We start from the raw sequence: 23231 nt of genomic DNA on the forward strand, positions 1-23231 counted from the left end.
CCTCAAGACATGGCATTATGAAATTCTGTTTCCTGAAGTACTGACAAGGATTTGAGTATGTGATTACTGAATGCTTTAGCTTCATTGTCAGTGATTCAATACAATTAATGAAAGGAAGCATATGTAAATACGGGCTGCAGTGCCAGTAGAGACCAACTCTCCTTCTTAGAAGCTGGGGGTAAAATGAATTGATCTGTTAGCTTTAGATCTTGAAGGGGTGTGGATAAGGAAAAAGAAATGATCAATCCTGCTAATAGGTTTTGGTTACTTAGCTTAAAAAAAAAGGCAAGTTTTAGTAGTAGATATCTGTATTTCTGCATTGGTGTTAAAAATAATGTGTAAATGAATTGTGCATTTCTGACAAATACTATAAAATTTCAATGACAGTGTTTGGTAAATAGTCTGCCTAATGCAGATAGATTTCCACCCCCCTCCCCCCATTATTTAGTTAATGTCTTTGTTGTTTACCAGCAGTCAATCAAATGAGCAAGAAGGTTTTAGAGATCCTTTTTTATTTTTTTTAATAGAATTTTTTGGGATGTGGGTTTGTGTTAATAGGAAAGTAAGTATGCTTAGGATTAAACATGAGGCTATAGCTTCATTTTCTATTACTGAGGTGAACCTGATGCTTTTCTCTGCAAGTATATTGAGCTGTGCTTACTGATACATTCAGCAGCTTCTTCGTGTAAGTGTAAAAACCTTTCAGGGATGGTTTGTATGAGACCACTTATCTTTATTTCCCTTGCTAAGTGAGATGGATGAATGTTTGATTCTTTTAGCTTGGAGAATTAAGTTACCTATCAGTTGCAAATTTGACAAATTAGACTGATGCCTTTTTGAAAGTTGTATCTTAATGCCTACTTCATTAAGCTTGGCAGAGTGATCAGTAATCAAATTCTCCTAATGAATAATATTGCAAGAGAGATGGCAAGATTGGTGTGTTCTAAAAATAAGACATCTGCACCTCTAACAGTGAAGCTTTTCTCCCGTTAAGATTTCTCTTGCTTGGAAAAATATGCTTCTGTTGGCCTGGTAGTTCTTTTGGATTTTGGAAGGCACAGAACCTTTTGTCATATCAGAATCTTTGTGACATAAACAGTCATCATCATTTCTCTGCTAGTGTCAGGGTGCACATCCTTCTATTTTACTCTATCTTGATGAAGCATATGGCAGCACACCTTTTCTGATGGGAGGGGAGGAGAAAGTGTGTACTAGTAACCTAACCAAGCTGAAGGCAAGTGTTGTGAAATGTTTTGCTTCTAGGGCTGCAGAAATGATAAAAAATTATTTTTTTGCTGTAACACTTTACCTTATCTTCACTAACATCTGTGTTGCATTTAAAATCCTATAGAATAGCAATTCCATGGATACCAGGGGATATAAACCTCTAAATCAGTGTTTTTGCTGTCCGGAAGACTTGTACAATTTTGAGGTGTTACTCTTTCTTTGTGTGAGGCATTAAATGAAGTCTGTGCACAGCTATTTTGAATGTCTAAGGATTTGCTTTACTTTTTTGAGGAAATTTTTTCTTGCTTTACACACACAAAGCATTTCTTGATAAATATTTAATAAGCAAGATGCAATCATAAGGGGGGGGAAAAAAACGTAGATAGAATATAATTTTTTTAGGGTCTGACAGCATTATGGAGTTTTGTCTCACTTTTTAATACTGAGAAGGCATTCTTCAAATTAGAAACTGTACCAGAGGTGCTGATGCCTGTATTAAATAATTGCTGGTTTGATTTGATGTTTCTGTAGTGTGAAGGCTGCATAAATAAAATAAGCTTCCCATAATTTCCTCACGCATTTCCATGTTGTGGTATTTTAAGCAAGTTATTTTAAGATCTCAGCTGGTTTAATATAACAAATGTAATATAATGTCTTGTTTGTTTTAGAATCTAGTGAAGAATCTTCCTGAGCAGGATGAACTCAATGCCTTAGCTGAATTAAAGAATGAATATAATGATCTTGCTGAACCAGAACAGTTTGGAGTTGTGGTATGTATTAATGCAATAGTTGTGGAGTTTTATTTTGCCAGATAGATTAAACAGAAATAAATGTAGGTGTAAATGTTTCTGTTATTTATTTTTGCAAGTCCCACAGTAAGAAAAAAATTACCTTTTTTTTAATGGGTAATAATCTGAAAATCTCTGTATGTGCATATTAGGTTTTTTCTGGAAGGACTGAAAGTATGCACTTAAGAGCAGCAGGTACTTGTGTGCCAAACCAAGTCTTTCGTGTGACCATCTTGTCTTGTATGAGAGCCTTAAAGATTATTAAACAGTTCAGGTTTAATTAGGTAACTTTCCAAGAATTCATAGAAGAGTCATTAACTCAAAGGGATTGACAGTTTGATAAACATATTCTGCTGTATCAAAAAGTGTAGACAGCTGAATGAATTAATATACCCATAATGTTGTGTTTTCCTCTTCAATTTTATAAAAGACAGTGCTTGTGTATATATGAGTAGACATATTTACACATCATATATGTCTATGTCTATATATGTATATGCATGTATCTATATATGTGTGCATATATATATAAAAAAATGTATATGTACAAATACATAGAAACTTGCAAAAGTACGCTCTAAGAGCTGTGGATTGGTTTTAGCACTGCAATTTGAGATCTTATTTTATTGCTTTTTACTGCACATATCTATTCACAAAGTAGAGATGTCAAGTATTGCAATAGCTAAAACCTGTGTCCAAATGAAATGACCAAATTTGCATCACCATAATGCATGATGGTAGTTGAGTGTATGACACCAGGTATAGTAGGACTTGGAACACTTTTCATGCTTCTGGTCTTCTGAAGACCTTCAAGTCCTTAAGCAAATTGGTGCCTCTTTTCAGTTAATTTTTTTCAATCTGAAAGATTATAATAATGGTGATAGTTTTTTGAGACATGTTTTGAAATTATTTCTAACTCCACACAATCTAGGTTTGCTCTTGCTGGCTTTTTACTGTTACGTACATTTAAAAGTATTGAAACAGAGATAGAGATCTCTTCCAAGGAAAGAGTGAAGCTGTCTTTCTACCAAAAAGCTCTGATTTGAACATGATTTGGCTTCAGCAGTGGCTTTTGAGTGTTGTGGGGTTTTTTGTGTGTATGCTTTGGTATTGTTTTTGTTCACTTGTTTGAGCTTGGTGTTTTGTGGTGGGTTGGTTGGTTTGTTTTGGGGGTGTGTGGGGTTCTTGTATGTGTGTTGAAGATGGTAGTGGACTATAATTTGAGCTAATGATTTTTTTGTTGTTGGTTTGGGCGCTTTTTTTTTTTGTTGTTGTTAAATAAGTGTTAGGAATTTCCCGGACTGTTTAGCTCCAAAACAAAGATGAGAAATTTTCATGTAAGTCTAATGCATTGTTTGGCCTTACTGTGAGGTCTGCAGTAGTAAAAGAGAAGTGGAAAAGACCTTGTGAGGAGAGGCTGAGGGAGTTGGGATTGCTTAGCCTGGAGAGGAGGAGACTCAGGGGTGACCTTATTGCTCTCTACAACTACCTGAAGGGAGGTTGTAGACAGGCAGATGTTGGTCTCTTCTCCCAGGCAGCCAGCACCAGAACAAGAGGACACAGTCTCAAGCTGCACCAGGGGAGGTTTAGGCTGGATGTTAGGAAGAAGTTCTATACAGAAAGAGTGACTGCCCATTGGAATGATGGTGGAGTCACCATCATTGGAGGTGTTCAGGAGGAGACTTGATGGGGTGCTTGGTGCCATGGTTTAGTTGTTTAGGTGGGTTGGATTGGTTGAGAGGTTGGACGCGATGATCTTGAAGATCTCTTCCAACCTGGTCTATTCTATTCTGTTCTGTATCTACAGCATCTTTATTGATTGTCTCCCCTACCTGGGTATAGTGCATTTTTCTGACTTATGATTGCTACTGGATTCAGACTAAATGGTCCTTGGTTTTTTTTCCACTCCGTTGTATTGAAAAAGTCATAAAAGTATCCTTATTTTCTGACAGTACTAATATAGTCATGATCTCCTTTTCATTAATTCTTTCATTTGAGGAATGGCCAACTACAGGGAGTCAAGAAATAATTTAAAAGCATTTAATGGAACACTAATTAGAAAAAACCTGCTCCATCAAACATTTCCAAATGGTGGTTTGCCTTAGACAGGGAAACTTGTTTACTTAATCAACTTTACCATCTGGTTTAATAAAAAATGTTACATTTCCTTATGGGTAATAATTCTATCCTCTTTTTTTTTTTTTTTTTAAGCCTCTGGCTTTAGTGCTCATAGAAACATAGAATCAATAAGGTTGGAAAAGACCTCAAAGATCATCAAGTCCAACCTGTCACCCAGATACTACTGGAATGTTTGGTTCATTTCCAATTTTTGATTTAATTGAACTGCCCACTAATGTGGAAGAAATGCAGCTGAATATAAGCTATTTGCCTGGTCAGGATCCTTATTCACTGTGTCAATTTCAGAGTTTTGTATTAACAATAGTCTTAACCTTGATGTTAAGAAGAATATGTTTAGGAATATAAGAAGACAGAGTGTTTTAAGAGAATGTGTACTCTTATTTGCATGTAAACTTGGAATGTTAATTATTGGGTGATTTTAATTGGATAATCACTGTGCCCATCAAATTCAGTAAAGGTTGGGGTAAGTTGTTTAAAATTTATGTGGAAAACATGCACTTAGCAAATTATTAACTTCTTAGAAGAGACAGATCATCTAATTTTTATTTACATACCAGTTGCATATTAGAATTGAATTTTCAGTTAGATGAAATGTTAAAATCAATTAGATATTCAGATAAGTTGTTGCAACTGTTTTTGAAGTTATACCCTGAGATCAAAACAGGCAAGACAATTTCATATACTGAAAGGTTGTTGTTCAAGTAGAGCAATGAAAATGGATTAACTGAGTCAGTTGTATAAACATTGAATAAGCTTGGCAGAATAATCTCTGATTTTGAGATGTGAAACTTGTTAATTTTTTTTATGGTATAGGAACAGCTGCAACTTCAGTTAGGATGCTGGCTTTCAATTTCAGTTCCAACTGAATGTTTTAAGTAATGAATTCATAAGCCTCATCTTTGCTATGAAGTGTGAGTGCAAACTATTTTCTGTCAACTCAGAGGAAGAGCTGAAAAAATCTTTCGCAGTGTTAGTGTCGTTTAAACTGAGAAAACTTCACCCGCTTTACCACCAACTGTGAGTATTGCAGTCAGGACCAATATTACTGCTTAAAAAAAGACCATCCCACAATTGTGATTCAAACTCTAGTTAATAGCACTTAGGGCACCAGTGAAACAAACGACTGGAACAGACCAGAGAACTCCTGTTCTGGTGTGTGCTCTGTAAAAGTGGGAGGGCATTTTTGCTGGTTTCTAGTTAATGGCAGCCTATCTCTAGCTGTTACAAACTGAGTTATTGGTAGTTCCATTGTTAATGCAAGAGGCAAAGTTTCACTTGGTAGTTGTAGAGGCTTACAGATTCTGTGACTCTTTGATGCTGTATAACCAGGATTAAGTAGCCAAAACAGTTTTGCTGGGAGGTAGACTAAGTGAGAGATGTACAGGTTTATTGCACCCTCTTTGGTTTAGTGATTTTTTTTTTTGTTTATTTACTCAGTGTTTTGCCTTACTGTAATTTCTAGAGCTGTTAAGGAATTAAACTTTCTAGAGCATTGCTAGGAGAAAAAAAAAAGTGACTTCAATATTTTATAGGTAAGAGACTGAATAAGTTTTCTTAGTAAGTTGACTGATTTTTGTTACAGGAATGTTAGCTTTTTTTCCTTAGGAAGTGTGGCAAGTTTAATTGTGCTTTTTGGTTCTCTCTGATAACCTTTGATCCTAGTTTTAATAAATAGCTTGAGATTTGAATGATGATAATAAAGAGTGAAGAACTTTGAAGAACTGGATTAGGTAGAAAATTCAGACAAGGACCTTTATGAAAGCCCAGAAGTTGAAATAATGACATGCAGTCCAATGCAGGAAAAAAATATCCATTTTCTTGGTGCTTTAACTGTTCATGGTGGAAGCTAATGCTTGTTCTTACACCTGTTTGAATGTGTTGTTTCTTATATGCCTTTGACACTAATTTTGTAGAGCTAAAAAGAATTTGACCTTTTCCTAAGTGAATGCAATTGTTGCACCTTAACTGTTTCCAGAATATTTCTCTAAATTTAGAATCCTTATCAGCCATTGCACATATCTATTGAGAAATATGCCTATGAAAGAGTAAACAGGGCAAGGTGTGGAAGGAATAAATAAAAGTGCATTGGCGGTCATTTTCTATTGATACATAAGAAGCATAATGTATATTGTTCTGAATTCTCAGCGAAGAACCCACTTCAAGCAGCTCTTATGAAATTGTCAGGAGTGTTTTATTTAAAAGTGTTTTTCAGATCAGCAAATGAAATTAAAACTTCCTGCTGGCTTGGTAGTCAAACTGCCTTGCAAAGCAAATTAAGTGATCAGTGTTGTGATCACTTCATAGTCCTAAAAACAGAAACTAAGGACAAATCAGCTGAAGTCTTGTAAAGAATATTTTTCACATATGTTTAATTCGCACTGTTCTGTTGTCTTGTCTGATTTGTTGCTTTTTTTTCACAGTCTAAAGCCTTTGACAACTTTTTGTACCATTTTGCGTAAAACTCGTAATTGGGGATTCTAAAAAAGTTAAATTGTGATTCATTTCCATCTACTGCAGCTCAGTGAAGGTAGATCCTTTCAAGGCAGATGTTTTCAGTGTGATATTACTGAAATACTGAATGATTAGAAGAGTATTTCAAGACTTTGCGTGATGTTGGCTTATAGAAGCTTACAGAGAAATTTGACAATGGTGATGTACAAAAAAGAAAAAGATTGCAAGTTATGCTGAAATGCTGCTTTTCTTCCTCCCAGTCTGATCATATCAATTGTTTGAGACCATCTGGGGTTCCTTCATATTTGTTTGCTTCAGTATGGATTCATCATTATTCAGGTCACCCAATTCTGTCATATGATAGTTACTGCTTCAGTTTCTGATAGCTGTCTGGTAGGTAACAGTAGTAAAGTCATGGCTCCTTGAAGAGCCATGGCAAAGCTTTGAGTAGCAGGCATGAACACAGAAAAATCTTTCTGTTTTGATAGCAAGGTCTGTGATTTGTCACATAAAGCATTTCTTTCAGGAGGACCAAGTACTTCAGGAACCCCACTGATAGTGAATGCAGTGAGGGAAAAATATTTCTGTGTTCTGCTAATTAAAATGAGTAGTTAGATTTAGAAGGCAATCATTCTTGCATGTACATGAAAACTTTCAAGTGGATTACAAATTCTCAGTGCATGCTTTTCTCTAAAACTTCTATATCTCCTGTGAATTATCGTCTGCTGCTGAGTTAGAAGGAAGTCTTGCTGATCACTTGTGCAAAATATGAAAGACACGTACCTATTTTGATAGGCAGTCTCATGAAATTGATCTTGGGTTTTTAAACTAATGAGTCACTATTATAGATACTTTTCAGTATCTGTCATTTACTGTGTTATAATGCTGTGATTTTTAACCTCCCATCAGGAATGAATGAATTTGAAGGTGATAGTGTCTTGAGCAGTAGTCTTACAAAATTTAAAAGGCTGAAAAGTAGGCAATATGTTGCCTACATAGTATGATACCATAGGATGAGAACTGAAAGAATATGCTAGAACTATATCCCTTCATCAGTATCTCTATGCATATTGCTTTTTTAAATATAAACCTTACTGGCTTGAATTTAAACTGCAACCCCCTTATCCACCTCCCAATTCTGAGTTTTCTTGTGAATGATGGTATGAACTTGGAAAGCTGTAGGATTAAATATATTCCACAGTGTATCTTTAAAACACCTTGAAGTTGGTTTGCTAACTATCTGTACTGGTAGGATTCCTCTTATTTTTATTTTTAACTTGCTACAAATGTAGATAATAACTAAACAAACCCCAAATATGGTTCATTTTGTGCTAAACCCTGCAAAAATGAACATCTTGTTAGGTGTAGCACTGACGTCATGTGTAAATATCACAATTAACATCTGTCCTCAGTACAATGGCAGGAAATATTTAATGAGCAATAATACTAATGTAACCTGGCTTTATACAAGGACATCGAGACACTTGAAGGTGTCCAGAGAAGGGCAACAAGGCTGGGGAGAGGCCTTGAGCACAAGCCCTGCGAGGAGAGGCTGAGTGAGCTGGGATTGTTTAGCCTGGAAAAGAGGAGGCTCAGGGGTGACCTCATTGCTCTCTACAACTACCTGAAGGGTAGTTGTAGCCAGGAAGGGGTTGGTCTCTTCTCCCAGGCAACCAGCACTAGAACAAGGGGACACAGTCTCAAGCTGCACCAGGGGAAGTTTAGGCTGGAGGTGAGGAGAAAGTTCTTCATGGAGAGAGTCATTTGTGATTGGAATGTGCTGCCCAGGGAGGTGGTGGAGTCACTGTCCCTGGAGGTGTTCAAGAGAGGATGGGACGTGGCACTTGGTGCCATGGTCTAGACATGAGGTCTGTGGTGACAGGTTGGACTCGATGATATTTGCGGTCTCTTCCAACCTTAGCGATACTGTGATACTGAGATACTGTTGTAAATATCTCACTAATGAAGCTTGACCTGCTATATCTCAAACTCTTGTAGATACTCCCCTGTCCTTTCACCAGGTTTCCTAAGAATTGTCTCCTCCCTATTGTTCTCTGAGGCTAAGAGCAAGTTGGGAACTGTATGCATCAGCTCAGTAAGAGAGTCTACAAATGGAAAGTATAATTGTTTAGTTTAATTGAACTAAAGTGTAGGTGTTTGCATTTGTGCTGGTGTTGGCGCACACACTTGAGAGATTGTTGTACCAGTTCTGAAGGAAGAAAAACTCAACAGCTTAGTCTTAGGAAAATGGCAAATATCAGAGTTCAAGGGGAACTTCACTGGAGGTATGATGAAATGTTTGCTACGTCTACCTTCAGGCTGATTTTGGGTTCTTGTTAAGTGGTAGAACTGAGTTATGTTGCTGGGAGGAAGGGGTTTTGGCAGTGTGTTTATTGCTGGTGAGTTTGGAATTGGCAAGTGAGCCGGTTTGGCAATACAAAGCATGTTCTTATTTTCAATAAATTGCTTCTGTTAATTTTTTCAGTCAAAGTGTATGGTTTGGGCAAAAATGTGTGTGGGAATATGGGTTCCTGGAACTATAAGATAGGCAATGAAAGAATACAGAAACTGTAGGCTTGCTGGTTGCTCAATATTGTTTTTTTTTTTTAATATGAACTGTTTGGCATAAATAAGATTTTCTTTGGTTTTTTTTTTATATTCTCATTGAACATTTCTTGTTTTGTAGATGAGCTCAGTGAAAATGCTACGGTCACGTCTCAACGGGATTCTTTTCAAGCTTATGTTTGAAGAGCATGTAAACAATATCAAACCTGACATTATGGCAGTTACACTGGCTTGTGAAGAGTTGAAGAAGAGTGAAAGCTTTAGTAAGCTTTTGGAGTTAGTGCTCTTCCTTGGAAACTACATGAACGCTGGCTCCAGAAATGCACAGTCTCTTGGTTTTAACATCAGTTTCCTTTGCAAGGTAAGATGAAGCTATAAAACTTGTAAGTACAGATTTGTGAGAATTGCAATACATCAGAAGGTGCCCTAAACAGGGCCAGGGAGGTGGTGGAGTCACCGTCCCTGGAGGCGTTTAAGAGGAGATTGGACGTGGCACTTGGTGCTATGGTCTAGTCATGTGGTCTGTGGAGACAGGTTGGACTCGATGATCCTTGGGGTCTCTTCCAACCTTAATGATACTGTGAAAACATTCTATCAGTGGAGCTTACTGACCTCATCTCTGTTTTTGATAGCAAATACAGAGTATGAATTTCTATGCTGGTTCCCTGCTGTAGCTGTCTTTCTCTGTGCAATGGTGAATTAAGGCTGTTTAATTATAAGTCTCTTCTGAGTCTTTCTGGAGCATACAAGGAGAATAATTTTTTTTCAGTCTGAATTTGTTCAACTACTGTGCAATACAATATGCATAGAACTCTGTATGTTAAATAGCTCTACTTACTCATCTTCATTCCTGTCTTCTCCCCAGCTATCCCTCAAGCAGTGTCACAGAAATAATTATTTGGAGTTAAAGATGAATATTGATAACTGAAGTTTAACTTTAGCTGCAGTGGCAAAATTTGGGATACAGTGAAAAGTTTTAAGATTTATAGCAGTCAGAATTTAATATACTGGGCTCGATTTTATTTTGGTAAATATGTGTAAGGCATTGGTCTGAATTTGGTGGAGTTTGCAAATGACCTTTGAAAATACCTTTAAAATGAAGGGATGAAGTTGTATAAGAGGAGGCTGAGGACAGACCCCATTGCTCTCTACAATGATCTGAAAAAGAGGTTGTAGTGAGGTGGGGCTCCGTCTCTTCTCCTTAGTATGAAGTGATAGAGTGACAGGAAATGAGCTCAAGTTGTGCTGGGGGAGGTTTACATTGCGTATTAGAAGAAAGTTCTTTACTGAAAGAGTGGTCAGGTTTTTGCATTAAGTTGCCCAGGGAAGTGGTAGAGTCACTGTCCTTGGCGGTGTTCAAAACCCATGGCACTTTGGGACATGCTTTAATGGCCATGGTGGTGTTGGATTGGTGATTGTACTTGATGAGGCCTTTTACAACCAAAATAATTCTATGATTCTGAAAATCTTGCAGGGAAATTTTTCAGTTATTTTTTGTTTGGCCTTACCTAAGGATCCAAGTTTTGGGGACCATGAGAAAATCTGCTGTGTACCTCAAAGAGAATCAGCCTTGGGGGAAGTGAAATGAAGTGAAATCTGATGTATTTCAGCAGAGAAAGACTCTGCTTGCAGTAATTTGATGCCAATATGTTCTTCTCATAAAACAAAATCCAACAACTGAGGAAAAACTTACATTCTTTATCAGCTTTTAAAGAACAGCCAAGTTGAAGGAGCTGTTTTGTGGCTTTTTTTTTTTTTTTTTAAGAGATTTAGTGCTGCATTTGCAGTAGTAGTGGAATATAAAGGGAAATGAAGGTTTTGAGTAGAAAACTACTTGTTAATGAGGGGGAGGGGAAATGATGACTGTGCATGAATGGTACTCTAGCATAGCAGAGGCATGAAAAGGTTTTCTTACACTCCAGGTGATAGATTTATGAATTGCTGTCAATGCAAATCCCACAGATGTTGACACAGCTAATGTGGATTGACTAATCCTGCAAATTGTTCTCTACTGAACTGAATAATTGCTGAAGCATAGCTATCTGTCCTTGCTGCTAAATTCCATTTAAAATAACTGAGACAAAAATCTATGACTATATAATTCAGCCATGCCCTCAGAAACAAAAATCTGTTTGTTAACTTTATTTATTTCAAGATGGTTATTTGTGAAGGAAGTGTGTTGTGTTTTGTTTTGTTTTCCCCTTCCCTGTGAGATTGAGAGAAAAGACTTTAAACATTCTCTGTAATCAAATGTGCTGTTGCCTTCAGGTACTAGATATTTTTTGTAATAAAGTGATGTCTAAATAGAGAAGAATCACAAAGACAGTGTTGGGAAGCAGAAAAAAGAAGGTCTTAGCAAAATTTGGAGAAAAAAATGTTTCATTAATAGGTCTACCTATTGATTTAGTCTTCAGCTGTGATGTGAACAGCATTTATAAATCTGGCTAGCTATGACTCATATTTTACATTTTACCTGTTCTTTGTGTTTGGCCCAGAGACAAGGATCATAGTTCAGGAAAAAAAAAAGGTCAGAAAATATAGTATAAAGGGAATCAAACAACTGGATAACTTGATCAATGGTTCTTTAAAGGCTTGATGTTTGTAAGATTTTACCCTCTGGTTTGATTAGGTATTGCTTTTTTCTTTATTATTTAAGATCAGTGGTTTATACTGTCTTTAATGTCAGTGGACTTTCTGCCCATGATAAGAGTTTTTAATTTTTAATTATTTTTAAAAATAAATTTTATTTTTTTGGAGCCAGCCATCAGCAAGGCAAAACAAATATCTGTGTGTACACATTGCGATGTGCAGAATACACAGAGTTGTTTTCATCACATTAGGATGCCTCATGATGAATTCACCTTTCAATGAACCCCGATTTTCCTACTGATTTCATTTCCCTCCTCCCCCCCCCCCCCCCCATCCTTCAACAATCTTAAAATTAATAATATGTTTAGCAGATGTTCTATGATCTGAAGAAAGCTGGGGGGAAAGGCAGGTATTGATCTGGGATAAGTGATTGTTTTTGCAAAATGAATGTTCTTAAAACAGAGCTGGTCATTTTGTACTCGGAAATCTGTTGCTGTGTAGCAGTTTGTATTAAAAGATGATCAAGTGAATAAGCATGAATTCAAACCTGTCTGGTCATAGGGAAAAAGCTAATGCTTGTATGGTAATTGCAAATCCTTAAAAACAGATTATCTTTCTGGATGTTATATTGCAGTGTATCACATTATTGATGAAAGAAATGATTTGTAAACAACCTTTGGCAGAAGACAGAGAACTTAATTGTGTTCAAATAAGAGAGATGAGCATTAGAATTCATGGGCTGTATCAAGACTAGCAAGCAGTAGCAGCACTTCTGATGTATGCACTAGAGCATTCATGATTGCCTGAGGTGTCAAGTGATTTATGAAAATAGAAATATGGCAGGAGAAGTACTAAAGTTCAGGGAGTTTGCTCTAGTAATGCACTAAAGGTAAAGCCTCTTGCCTGTTGCTTTGTTGAATCAAAAGCTATTCTGAAGCCCTAGTGCAGTGGTAGTTATCTCTTATCAGGAGCAGGAGAACTCTCACTCTCTGAAAGATACACTAGGCAGAAATTGAGTGGAAAGAAAAGGGGTTTGGTTTAGCATACAACTTTTGTTCTGTTTCTGGTGAATTTATATAAAGGCTAACAGGAAGCATTCCTCTGTTTTCATAAAGCTTTTGTAGTATTCTAGCTGGTTCAATGTATATTTCATGTGATGAGTAATACTATGTTACTTGTTCACAGTGCAAATAGTACAAGACAAGTGGTTTATCTAGTTCTGTCTTATGAACTAGAGCACATTTATTCATCGTGTATCAGCCTGTTTTCTGTTAAGGTGGGAAAGATTTATAGGCTATGTGAAGCTACATAATATCAAAAATTAACTGCTTTGTTAAATAGCTATAGTAATCAAATGTCACTATAGTGGTAGTTAAAACACAGCTAAAAGTTTCCTTATATTAGCTGGCACTTTTACACCTGATAACTCAATCCAAAAGTATCTGTGAAAAGAAATAATAATAATAATAATAAAAAAAGTCTGGAAGTAGGTTAGAATGTGATTTGCATGTTTTAAATTATTTATCAAGATATTACATGTAAAGGGATGGTTTTGCTCTGTTGAAGTTATTTCTGAGCTGCAGACATAAACATTTAATGTTGTATATTACTTGGGTATGCTGCGTTAAGTTCTCTGTACCTCAGTCTTTAATCCTTTCCCAAACGATGAACCTGACTGTATTGACCACTCCAATGGATGCTCCAGCATTCAGCTGAAGCTGCTTCCTATAGCCTGTGCTGATCTAAATGCGTTATTCCCAAATTCTGTCTCGCAGATAAAGGGCCACCGAATCAAAACCTGTGTTTGAAATTTCTAAAACCTCAGTGTTTGTGTCACCTTCTAACAAATTTGGAAATCCTTAAGGCAGCGATGAGCACTACACAGAATCACAGATTGTTAGGGCTTGTAAGGGGCCTTGAAAGGTTATCTAATCCAGCCCCCCTGCCAGAGCAGGATCACCTCAAGTAGGTCACACAGGAATGTGTCCAGGCAAGTTTTGAATATCTACAGAGAAGGAGACTCCACAACCTCTCTGGGCATCTTGTTTCAGGGCTCTGTCACCCTCCCAATGAAATTTTTTTTCCCCTGTGTTCACATGTTCCTGTGCTCTAGCTTGCCCCTGTTTCCCTTAGTCTGAAGCATGAAAGAAACAAAAATGCAGAAGGCAAGATGCAGAAACATTTGTCAGATTGGGATGTTCAAGTTCCATGAATTTGGGTTCCAGTACATACATTCTTTAGGCAGGGAGCAAAATCCTTTTCTTAACCTATTTTGTTAGGTGGTTTGGGATTTTTTTTTGAGTTGTGGGTGTGGGTTTGTGGTTTTGTTTGGTGTGTGTGTGTGTTTTTTGTTGTTGTTGTTTGTTTTTAAACTTTATTTTTTTGTTTAACATAACCTAACCTAGGCCATTAGCATGGAAACTCTGTCTACTTCTGAAGATGCAGCCCTCTGTACAGTCTGTTCTTTAATTTTGCACTGGCCTGTGTCCCTATGTACCTACAGTTGTGAAGGTGATACACTTAATAAGACTATGAAATGAATGCTACTTTCCCTGTGTTTCTTTTATTATCTTGTTTTAATGCCATATGAACTGATAATATCCCTTGGAGTTTAGAACCTGTAGAATATTTTATTTAAGTATGTGTTTCTGATTGGAGTGTAGGTTAAGATGTACTTGGGAGCCACCTTTTTTTAAGTTCTCATCACTCTCTGCTGTAAATCTTAGATGCAGTTATCTGTAAAAGTGCAAGGAATGAGTGAAAGGTGGGAGAAATACTAATTTTCTTTTTCATGTCTTGCTAACTCCCAAGTAAGACATTTCTTTAGTTGACTTTCTAATTCCAAACACCCAGAATTTTCCATAAACAATTTAAACTTCTACCCAATAGAAAGAAACAGGAGACAAAAAATTTACCCTGAGTACAAATGTACTCTTTGAATACAGAGAATGTAAAGGCACAGCCATGCTGTTGGTAGCATTCCAGCTCCTGTCTTTTATTTCTTTGTTTATATTTAAGTACTACCTACTAGACTACACTCAAAGTACACCTAGTTTCCTTTTCTCATTATATTAATAGGCTTTGGACTTGATTATTAAAATATACAATATATTGATTCTAAAGTCAAACTGAGCTGCATATTATATCTTGTGGCTCTTAGCTGTTGAAAATATGGATGAATGTAGCTGTGAAGTGCTTCTTGATGGGGCCAGAGGAGTGTCTTTGACACTATTTTTTTCAGATCTGAATGATCTGAATGTTTACTACAGGTTTTGGACAACTCAGCAGGTGCTAATACTAGCTCTAGTTAATATGATCTTACTGGTGATGACAAAATGTGTTTCTGTCTTAATCTGAAAGCAAAATGATGTTGTCCATTTAGGGGAAAAAAAAAAAAAGCTTTATCCACTTGATGATGTCAGAGCGATCAAAGACAGCAAATCCCCCAGTTCTTGTTCACAGACAAATTGAAATGCAATTTCTTTGTACCATGTAGATGCTTAGCCACTAAATCTACTTTTTTTAACATTTTTTTTTCCAACTTGGAAAAACTTCTATGTCCATAAGACATTAAAACCTTTTAACTGCATACCATTACTGAGCATTGTTTAGTCTTTAATCACTGCGTTGGTATAAATGAAATTGCATTCTTAATTGCCTAAGTACCTTATATTTTTAAAAGCATGTTTTTTGACTGCACTCATTTATTCTTAACAGAGTAATCCTTAAAGCTGAAAGGCCTGTATTAAATTGAACATCAATGGCAAGCCTGTCATGAGGATTATGGAATTAGAACTTCTAGTGATTTAGAGAATGAGAAAACAAATAGGAGATTTTACACACACATTTATGTATTCTTCTTAAATAAATCCTTGATTTCATTTGTTGTGTATGTTGTAGCTTAATTCTGGCTAAGAACTGTACTAGATGAATTAGTAAACTGCAGTTAAAAAAAAATCTTTACAGATATACTTGTAATACTAATTCCCTATAACAAGTGAAGTACATTTTGTCTCAAACTCTACACTTCCTCTCTGTTGCCTTTCTAAATAAGGGGTAATTTTTGCTTCCACAAAATCTTCAATCAACTCATACATGCATTCTTCATATCTGCATAAAAAATGGAGAAACTAAATTTGGACTTAATCATTTTCTCATTTTCTTCTTATTTTCTTTGCATACACATGTGCTCTCTACCATGAGATTTAGCCACCAGTATCTGTGTTTCCTTGAAAGTTTGCCACCAGCCCTCTATGGAAACAATTATTGCAGAATTACAACTTCAAAATAACAAACTGATTCTGGCAGATAATGGGCTTAGGTTAATGGAAAACAGAGGGCCTTATCACCTTCTTGAAGACTGGTTTATTTCAAATCACTAAAAATTGTCTCTGCAGCTGAGAAACAGTGAAAGGAGGCTATTACCTATTTCTTCACACTGAGCAGCTTTTTATAAATAAAACTGGATTCCTTTACTGGCAGTTAGGATTCCTTTTGCTTTTCTGTTGCCATTTTGTGCTCCAGTAAGGTGGGGTGCATTTATTTCATGTGTCTGTATAGAATTTGTCTGAAAGTCTTTGGGATAAAGCAGCATGTTTCGGGTTCTGCCTCAATCAAATTTTTTGGATTTACAACAAGGAATTCTTTTTAACTTGACTGATAAAAGAGCAAATTTTGACTTTTAGGATGCTGTCCAGCCATGTAGCATTTCAGAAGAATTTCCTTAAAAATCTGGCAGTGGGGGGGGGGGGTGCTGAGGAAATGAATGAAATTCTGTTCTGTTTAATCTCTGTTCAGAGCTATTTTTTCTTTTATCACAGCGAGCATTCTGAACTGGTGTTGCTAAAATCTCAAAACTTTATGGACTGTCCTGAAATTTCATTGTCAGCATCATTAATTGTTCTGTAAAAAAATGCACCATAAGGGTAGATTCCTGTTGTAGTCAGGCATTGTGAAGAACTGGAGAAATTCCATTTTTTAAAAGAACTTGTTTTATTTGCAGGCAACTCATGTTAGTAGCTTCTTGCTAGGGAATTTCCATGTGCAATTACCATTTTATAAAAGATTATGTAGCTTTGTGTTTTCTCCTGTGTTCACTTTGTAGATTCGTGATACTAAATCATCCGATCAGAAAACAACCCTGTTGCATTTTCTGGCTGAAATCTGTGAGGAGAATTACCGGGACATCTTAAAATTTCCAGATGAGTTGCAGCATGTTGAGAGTGCAAGTAAAGGTAAGCTAATAGATAAAACACCTACAGATAGCAGCTGTTTGCTTTGACATTAAGTACTTCCAACATTTCATTTTAGATTGTAGGATTATGCAACCTGTAAACGTTGATAATCCACGTGGATTTTGCTTTTCTGCTATTTGTTGACCTGAGAAAAAGTGAGGGGGGTGGAGAATGGAACCCACTACTTTATAACTACCATAACTACTTCACTTCTCAAGTTTTTTTGTGGAAATAATCAAGCATATTTTGGTGCAATGCTTACAAAATCACATATCAGGAGTGGTTTAAGCAGTGTAATGATGATGCTTAGTTAGTATTAAGCCATCTAAAGTCTTGTTGCTTAAGAGCAAACACTTGTGCGTGTGTGCACAGACACAGTCTATTTCTCACTATAACACTTAACATTTGAACAGGGAATGACAGATCTGCTTTCTGAAGATCCCAGACTGTATATGAAATATATAGTTTAATTATATTGTACAGCCTACAATTAATGGTGGTTTTATTCTTCATCACTCAGCAACATAACCTGGTGAATGTGATAGAAAAAATAATTCATTTGTTGAATATATTTCAATGGGAAATACACTGTGCTTCTTTGGCAAGCTTGTTGCTTAGATATTAAAAGTGAAGGCTGTGTGATAGTGGTTGATTCAAACTGCCTTATTTTGACTGTGCATTGCTGATTCATCATACCTTTGTTAAATACATGGTGGAGCAGAACAATATGAAGGGAGAGGGGGAAAAGAAGTTGGATACGCTGTTGTGCTAGCTCTGTCCAGGTTTTCTCTTGCAAATTTTTGTTTCCTTTTCTTCAGTGTTATCAGTCAGTGTCTCTCTTTAATGCAGTGGTTAGCTGTTAGATACTCTTTTTTAATTAGGCCATCATTTTCTTTCAGTTTGTGGTGTTCTATCTTACACTTCGATCTAGTGAGAGTAGAACTTGTTTCCCCAAGGACTTAGGGAATAGTTCATCAATCAGCCGAACTTTGCTATTGTTTCATCTCCAGCTTATTCACAGACTTATGCAGTTTTCTTTGCCCTACACATTTTTTTGCCCTGTTTCTCAGAGTTTGCAAGTACCTCTCTGTACTTTGTTTTCTGCATGCAAACTAAACTTTATTTGTAAAGGTTACCTATCTCCATGCTTCGCTTTCCACTTTGCTGGTGGATGCTTCTTCGGTGTGAATGCCTATTGGCAAAGTGGAACTGATCTGCCTATTTAGGGCTGAGAGGGGTATTGTGTTTTAAAGCAGTATAGAGTCTGAAGGGATAACTTGTACATTACCATCTTCAGTGTACCATGTGTTTATACACGTTTATATCACTGAAGGAGTATGCTTAAGCAGGGTACAGCTGGATACTCTTATGTGAGCACTACGATGGATATCACGCACAAATTTACAATTAATAGTGATTTTGCTGTTTGCTCTCAGAGTTGTTTGGTCTCAGACAAATATAGTATCCTCTGATTTGGACATAGATAACTTCCCCAAAATTATTTTTGTCACCCCTTTCTCCTTCTTTTCTCCCCTAACCTTACCCAGTATCTGTCACTGATCTGTCCACTGTGATCACAAAGATCTGTGATTGAGTAACGCAGTGATTAATTTTATGCAAATAGCAGTTAGCCACCTTATCAAAACTCAAGAAATATTTTCTACCACTTGATAATTCTTTTCTTGAGGTGATTTTTTTAATAAGTTTAATCATTTTCTTCCTCATGATCTTTTATTAATTTTCTCCTGTGGGTAACACTTCACCTTGCAACTTTGAGATATTTTTATAGTTTACTTCAAAGCCTCTGATGTTCTCTGAATTGACTGGAGGAATTAAACTAAAGTTTGGTTAAGCTATAGCATCTAAAAGAGAGAAAGCATATTAATGGGAGCAAAGTCAATAACAATCCTGATGCTTAGGATATATACTGAAAAGTTTTTATTGCAGTTAAATTTGTTTCATCCTGTGAAGTATGTGCTGCTTATTTCCCATAAACAACACTGAATTCTTATCAGAGGCATCAATTGCCGTTCATTTTTAATGACCAAAACTTCCCTTTAAGCCCCTCTTTGCTTTCTGTAACAAAGCAGATTTTTGGATGCATGAAGATGATTTGTGCATCTTGCTTCAGCTGTTCCCCATGGTACTTTTTGGGTTTTATTTAATTGTAATGTTCATCTGCTCTGTGACGTGTGGTTGTCTTTTTTGTGTAGGAAGTTAACATATTTGTCTAGGAGAGAAGATTTTTGCTTCCTATTTATTGTGTTGTTTCATAAACAAATGATTTCAGGGATAGACAGTTAGGTTTATTTTCCCTGTAGGAGGCTTCTTGTGGAATAAATTTGCTGCCGATATGAGGACATTGGCATCAGTTAGTTATACATAAAATAAAAGGAAATCAACCAGCAGATATTATCACTGTGTGCATTTTAAATAAGAAAATGTGAGCTAAATAGATAACAGACTGATTACTTCAGATATATGTGTCTTAACTTTTAGGCAGAAGGCAGCCTCATAGTTTCAACTGTTCATAAAGTTCCTAATACAGTACTTGCTGCAATCAACTTCTAAATCTTGGGTGCATTTTATCAGTTCCATGCAAATAAGAAGCAAGTATTTTTTTTTTACCTTATAATTTGCAAATATATATATATAAAACCCTAGCATCTGAACAACAGATGATTTTTTTTTTCCCTAGAAATAGCAGATAAACCATAAAAATGCTTTTTAATATGAAAAGGTCAATGAGATTAGATGAACTGCCCATGCATGTACTAAAGTCTTCAATAATCTGATTTTAGGTGTAATAAAGTATTTTATCTTTTTAAAGATGGAAGATCAACTTAGAGGTTTATGAAAAGTAAAAATAAATTAAGAAACAGTTTTATTCTGGAAAGAATAAGCAAAGGTCAAACTGATTAACTATCAAGAGATTATTGGAAAAGCATTCCTTCTTACTCGAAGCAGACTGCATGAAAGGAAAACCAATAAAAAAATCATGAGATTGTGACAAAGTGGATTCTTTTATAGGAGTAATACCTTCCCCCAGTCTGCAGTGTTTTCCCCTTGTTCCCCTGCTGTTAAAACTATGTAAAGCCTTTTCCTCATATATCTACCTTGTTTACTTCTTATTCCAGTTGCTGCTTTTCTTTTTATTTACACCTACCTTTTTATAATCTGTGATTTTATTAAATTCTTAACAAATTTCCATCCCTCTCTGTGGATGCAGTCAAATGAAACTTCGAAATAACAACCCCAGAGGTACCTTACTGAAGTACAATTTGGGATTCTTAAAAGTCATAAATGTTTTTGAACTAGGAATGCCTGAGCGTCAGTCATCCCAGAAAGAAGTACAAACCACACAAACTAAAAGGAGGAACATTAACCATGTTTCTATAATGACTATTTCATTTGTTTAGAAGAGCAGCAGTTAGAAAGCACAGTTTATGGTTTAAACATTGTGTCTGTATTTAAAATAAAATGCAACTGTATCTTTTATCAGTTCAACATTGTGTCCAGCTCTTCCTAAGTTTAACAGTTCTTGCCTGCCTTATGTTACCTGCTTTCATTGTCTGCCAAGAGTAGGAGTTACTTGGCTGTATAGCCAAGTAGACAAAGATTTGTGAGCTTATGTTGTTCCACTGGTGCTTATTTCAGAATTCAGTTAGATATAGGATTTTGTTATCTGTAGTTGGCCATCGGCCATTCTCTATGTTCTTCTAACATATTGGACAAGTTCAAGTGATACCTCGTATGTACAGGCAGGTTTTGGGGTTAGCTGAGCTAATGTAGGACTCCCAAGAACTGCTGTACTGCAAGCAAAGAGCTGAGCTTAACTATGAATGACAGCTAGATAATCTCTTTCAGAAATAGGGGGTTTTCCAGAGCTTAACTTGGAATTCTGTGCCAGATACACCACTGAAGAGTTACTTTGAGTGTTTTTAAAAGGAAGGCAGAACATTCTGAGTAAAATAAAGTGGAAGGTTCTTGGGGATGGGGTGAGTGATGCCTGTAGTAGGCTAGACCGTATTAGTAACAGGAGCGCAGATTTCTCACTCCTGTTGACACATTCATTTCTTTAATTTGCAAGCGTGTGGTTCTGATGGTTGAGGCATCTCTCTATAAAGGACATCAGCAATCAGAAGTGCTGTGGAAGACAAGTATTTATGTACTTAATATGTTATTAGAAGTGCTGTAAGAAAAGATTAATTTTTAAATTGTGCAGGTACTTCACTGTACCTTAATGCCCTAATGCCAGAGTGGGGAAAACATTTTAAAATGTTCTGTGCCATTGTTACTTTAAAGTATAGCAATTTGAAACATACTCATTAGTAGCAGTCATTTCTCTGTCAAACAGAAGTTTATAGTTCATTGCGGGAGAAGAAACTGTGTTTTTGCAAAAAGATCTGCAGTATTTTCCACCTTGTGCAGTTTAAATTGCTGAAACAGATTTTGCCCAATATGGCACATTAGTGGGTATAAAATAGACAATGCCTTCTGGCATGAGAAATTTAATGCCTGCATCTGTGACTTTTCTCTTCATAATAGAATCTGAAGTTGGCATTTTGCATCGTAATCAAAAGTCAATCTTGCACTGTATGATGACTTCTGTCATTCTTTTCACTCACGTACACTGCAATATTGAAATGTCAGGAACTCGCTCAGCGTGTTTTTATGAATGTAGTAAATACACAGTTAGGTACATCAGATACTAGAAGACTTACTTTTCCCCCTTCTACTAGCACTCCTGCATTTGCATCCAGCATGAACATATTGATGGTAGCTTATGCGTCATCTGATTAAGAGTTTTTGACAGTCATGTTCTCCTTCGTTGACAAGCATCAGTGAGGAAGACAGGGAAGTAAAAACTTCACAGAGATTTTGTGTGCTAGTTCTAAGGTGCAATTTCTGAAAGAGATCCTGTTGGAAACTCAACAGGATTCTGGACTGGCTTACTTTCTGCAAATTGCTTACTGAACTTTCCCAGTCTGTAAAGATTTTGAGGATTCTCATGTGTAATAAATGGTATGAAAAATTGTGGTAGCAGTGAATTCTGAAGCTGCTTTTGAAGCTACAATTTGGATTCCACATTAAACAAAGTTACTTTGTGTGGCTTACATTTTAAGAATCCACTTCTCTCCCTGAAGTGTAAATATCAAGGGCAAAATTAAAGAATAGTCCAAATGGCTCTCCTGGGCTGTTGGCTATTAAAGAAATTAAAACATTTAAGAAATTTTGGCTGTTGCTAAACCAATTCAGATTTGAAGACTGCTTTAAATGACTTCTCAAATTATGTAATCCATTTAGAATGTCGTAATACAAACCACTAGAGAGAGTGCAAGCTACAAAACAGCACTTAATACATTCTTTTCTGCTTTATCTGTTCTTGAATTTGCACTTTCATTGATGTAAGAAGGGTTGTTATACGTCTGAAAGCATAGTTTGTGCTGCAGTTAATTGGAAAGACCAAACTCATGTTACAAGCTGAGAGTCTGAAAGGAGGTCTGTTGGATGAAGTTGCTCAACACCTTTTCTGCACTTTAGTAACAACAGATAGGTTGTGTTACATTAGTTTTGCTACTTTGCTTTCTTTGTATTTCCAGCTTTCTGCAGGGTTTATACATGTGTACCACTGACTGTGCTGTGCCATAGTAAGTTACAGCATCTCTGTATCAGTGTGATACACAAACCAAGCAAAGCTAGACTATGGAGAAGTAGTGGCAGTGCAAAATTACTGGCTTTTGAAATAAACACCACAGGATTTATCATGTTGAGTTAACACTTCCAAGTCTGGATGCAATTAATAGAGCTTGCAAGTCCAGTTGCTTCTTTCCTTTGTGTCACTTAAGATTTGCCTTATACCTTGGCCAAAAAGTTTTGCTTTAATGTGCTCATTTAATAGATGGAACTTATGAGTACAAAATCACTGTTTTCGACATTAAATCAACTTTTCAGATCCTGAAAGACGTTTGTAATTAACATGTAACATCACAGTAAGGTGTGTTTCTGGAGTGCTTTGTGGGAGACATTCATATCACCATAGAACGCTACTGAGGACAGTGCTGTTGTCACTGGCCAGCTCTGTTTCTGGTTATGTTTCTGAAACTGGGACACCCATTTTCTAGAAGTTTTTTATTTGTCGTATGTAACATGAATTATCAATCAAATGATGTAACTTAAGTTCTGCAATGTACTCCTGTTTACCATTTACTCAGTGAGGTAAACCTGAAATGTTAAT

General features: G+C 36.3%; 1 protein-coding gene across 1 annotated transcript in view; it reads left to right on the forward strand.

The window, feature by feature from the left end:
* DIAPH2 (diaphanous related formin 2) overlaps positions 1-23231 on the forward strand; it is a 229682-nt gene that overhangs the window by 80467 nt on the left and 125984 nt on the right. Inside the window, exons 21-23 of the mRNA XM_054169316.1 lie at positions 1896-1997; positions 9292-9531; positions 16864-16993. Coding sequence (XP_054025291.1) covers positions 1896-1997; positions 9292-9531; positions 16864-16993 — 472 coding nt within the window. The remainder of the gene's footprint in view (positions 1-1895; positions 1998-9291; positions 9532-16863; positions 16994-23231) is intronic.

This window comes from Dryobates pubescens, chromosome 18 (genome assembly GCF_014839835.1).
Source record: "Dryobates pubescens isolate bDryPub1 chromosome 18, bDryPub1.pri, whole genome shotgun sequence".
In the NCBI taxonomy this organism is placed as follows: domain Eukaryota; kingdom Metazoa; phylum Chordata; class Aves; order Piciformes; family Picidae; genus Dryobates; species Dryobates pubescens.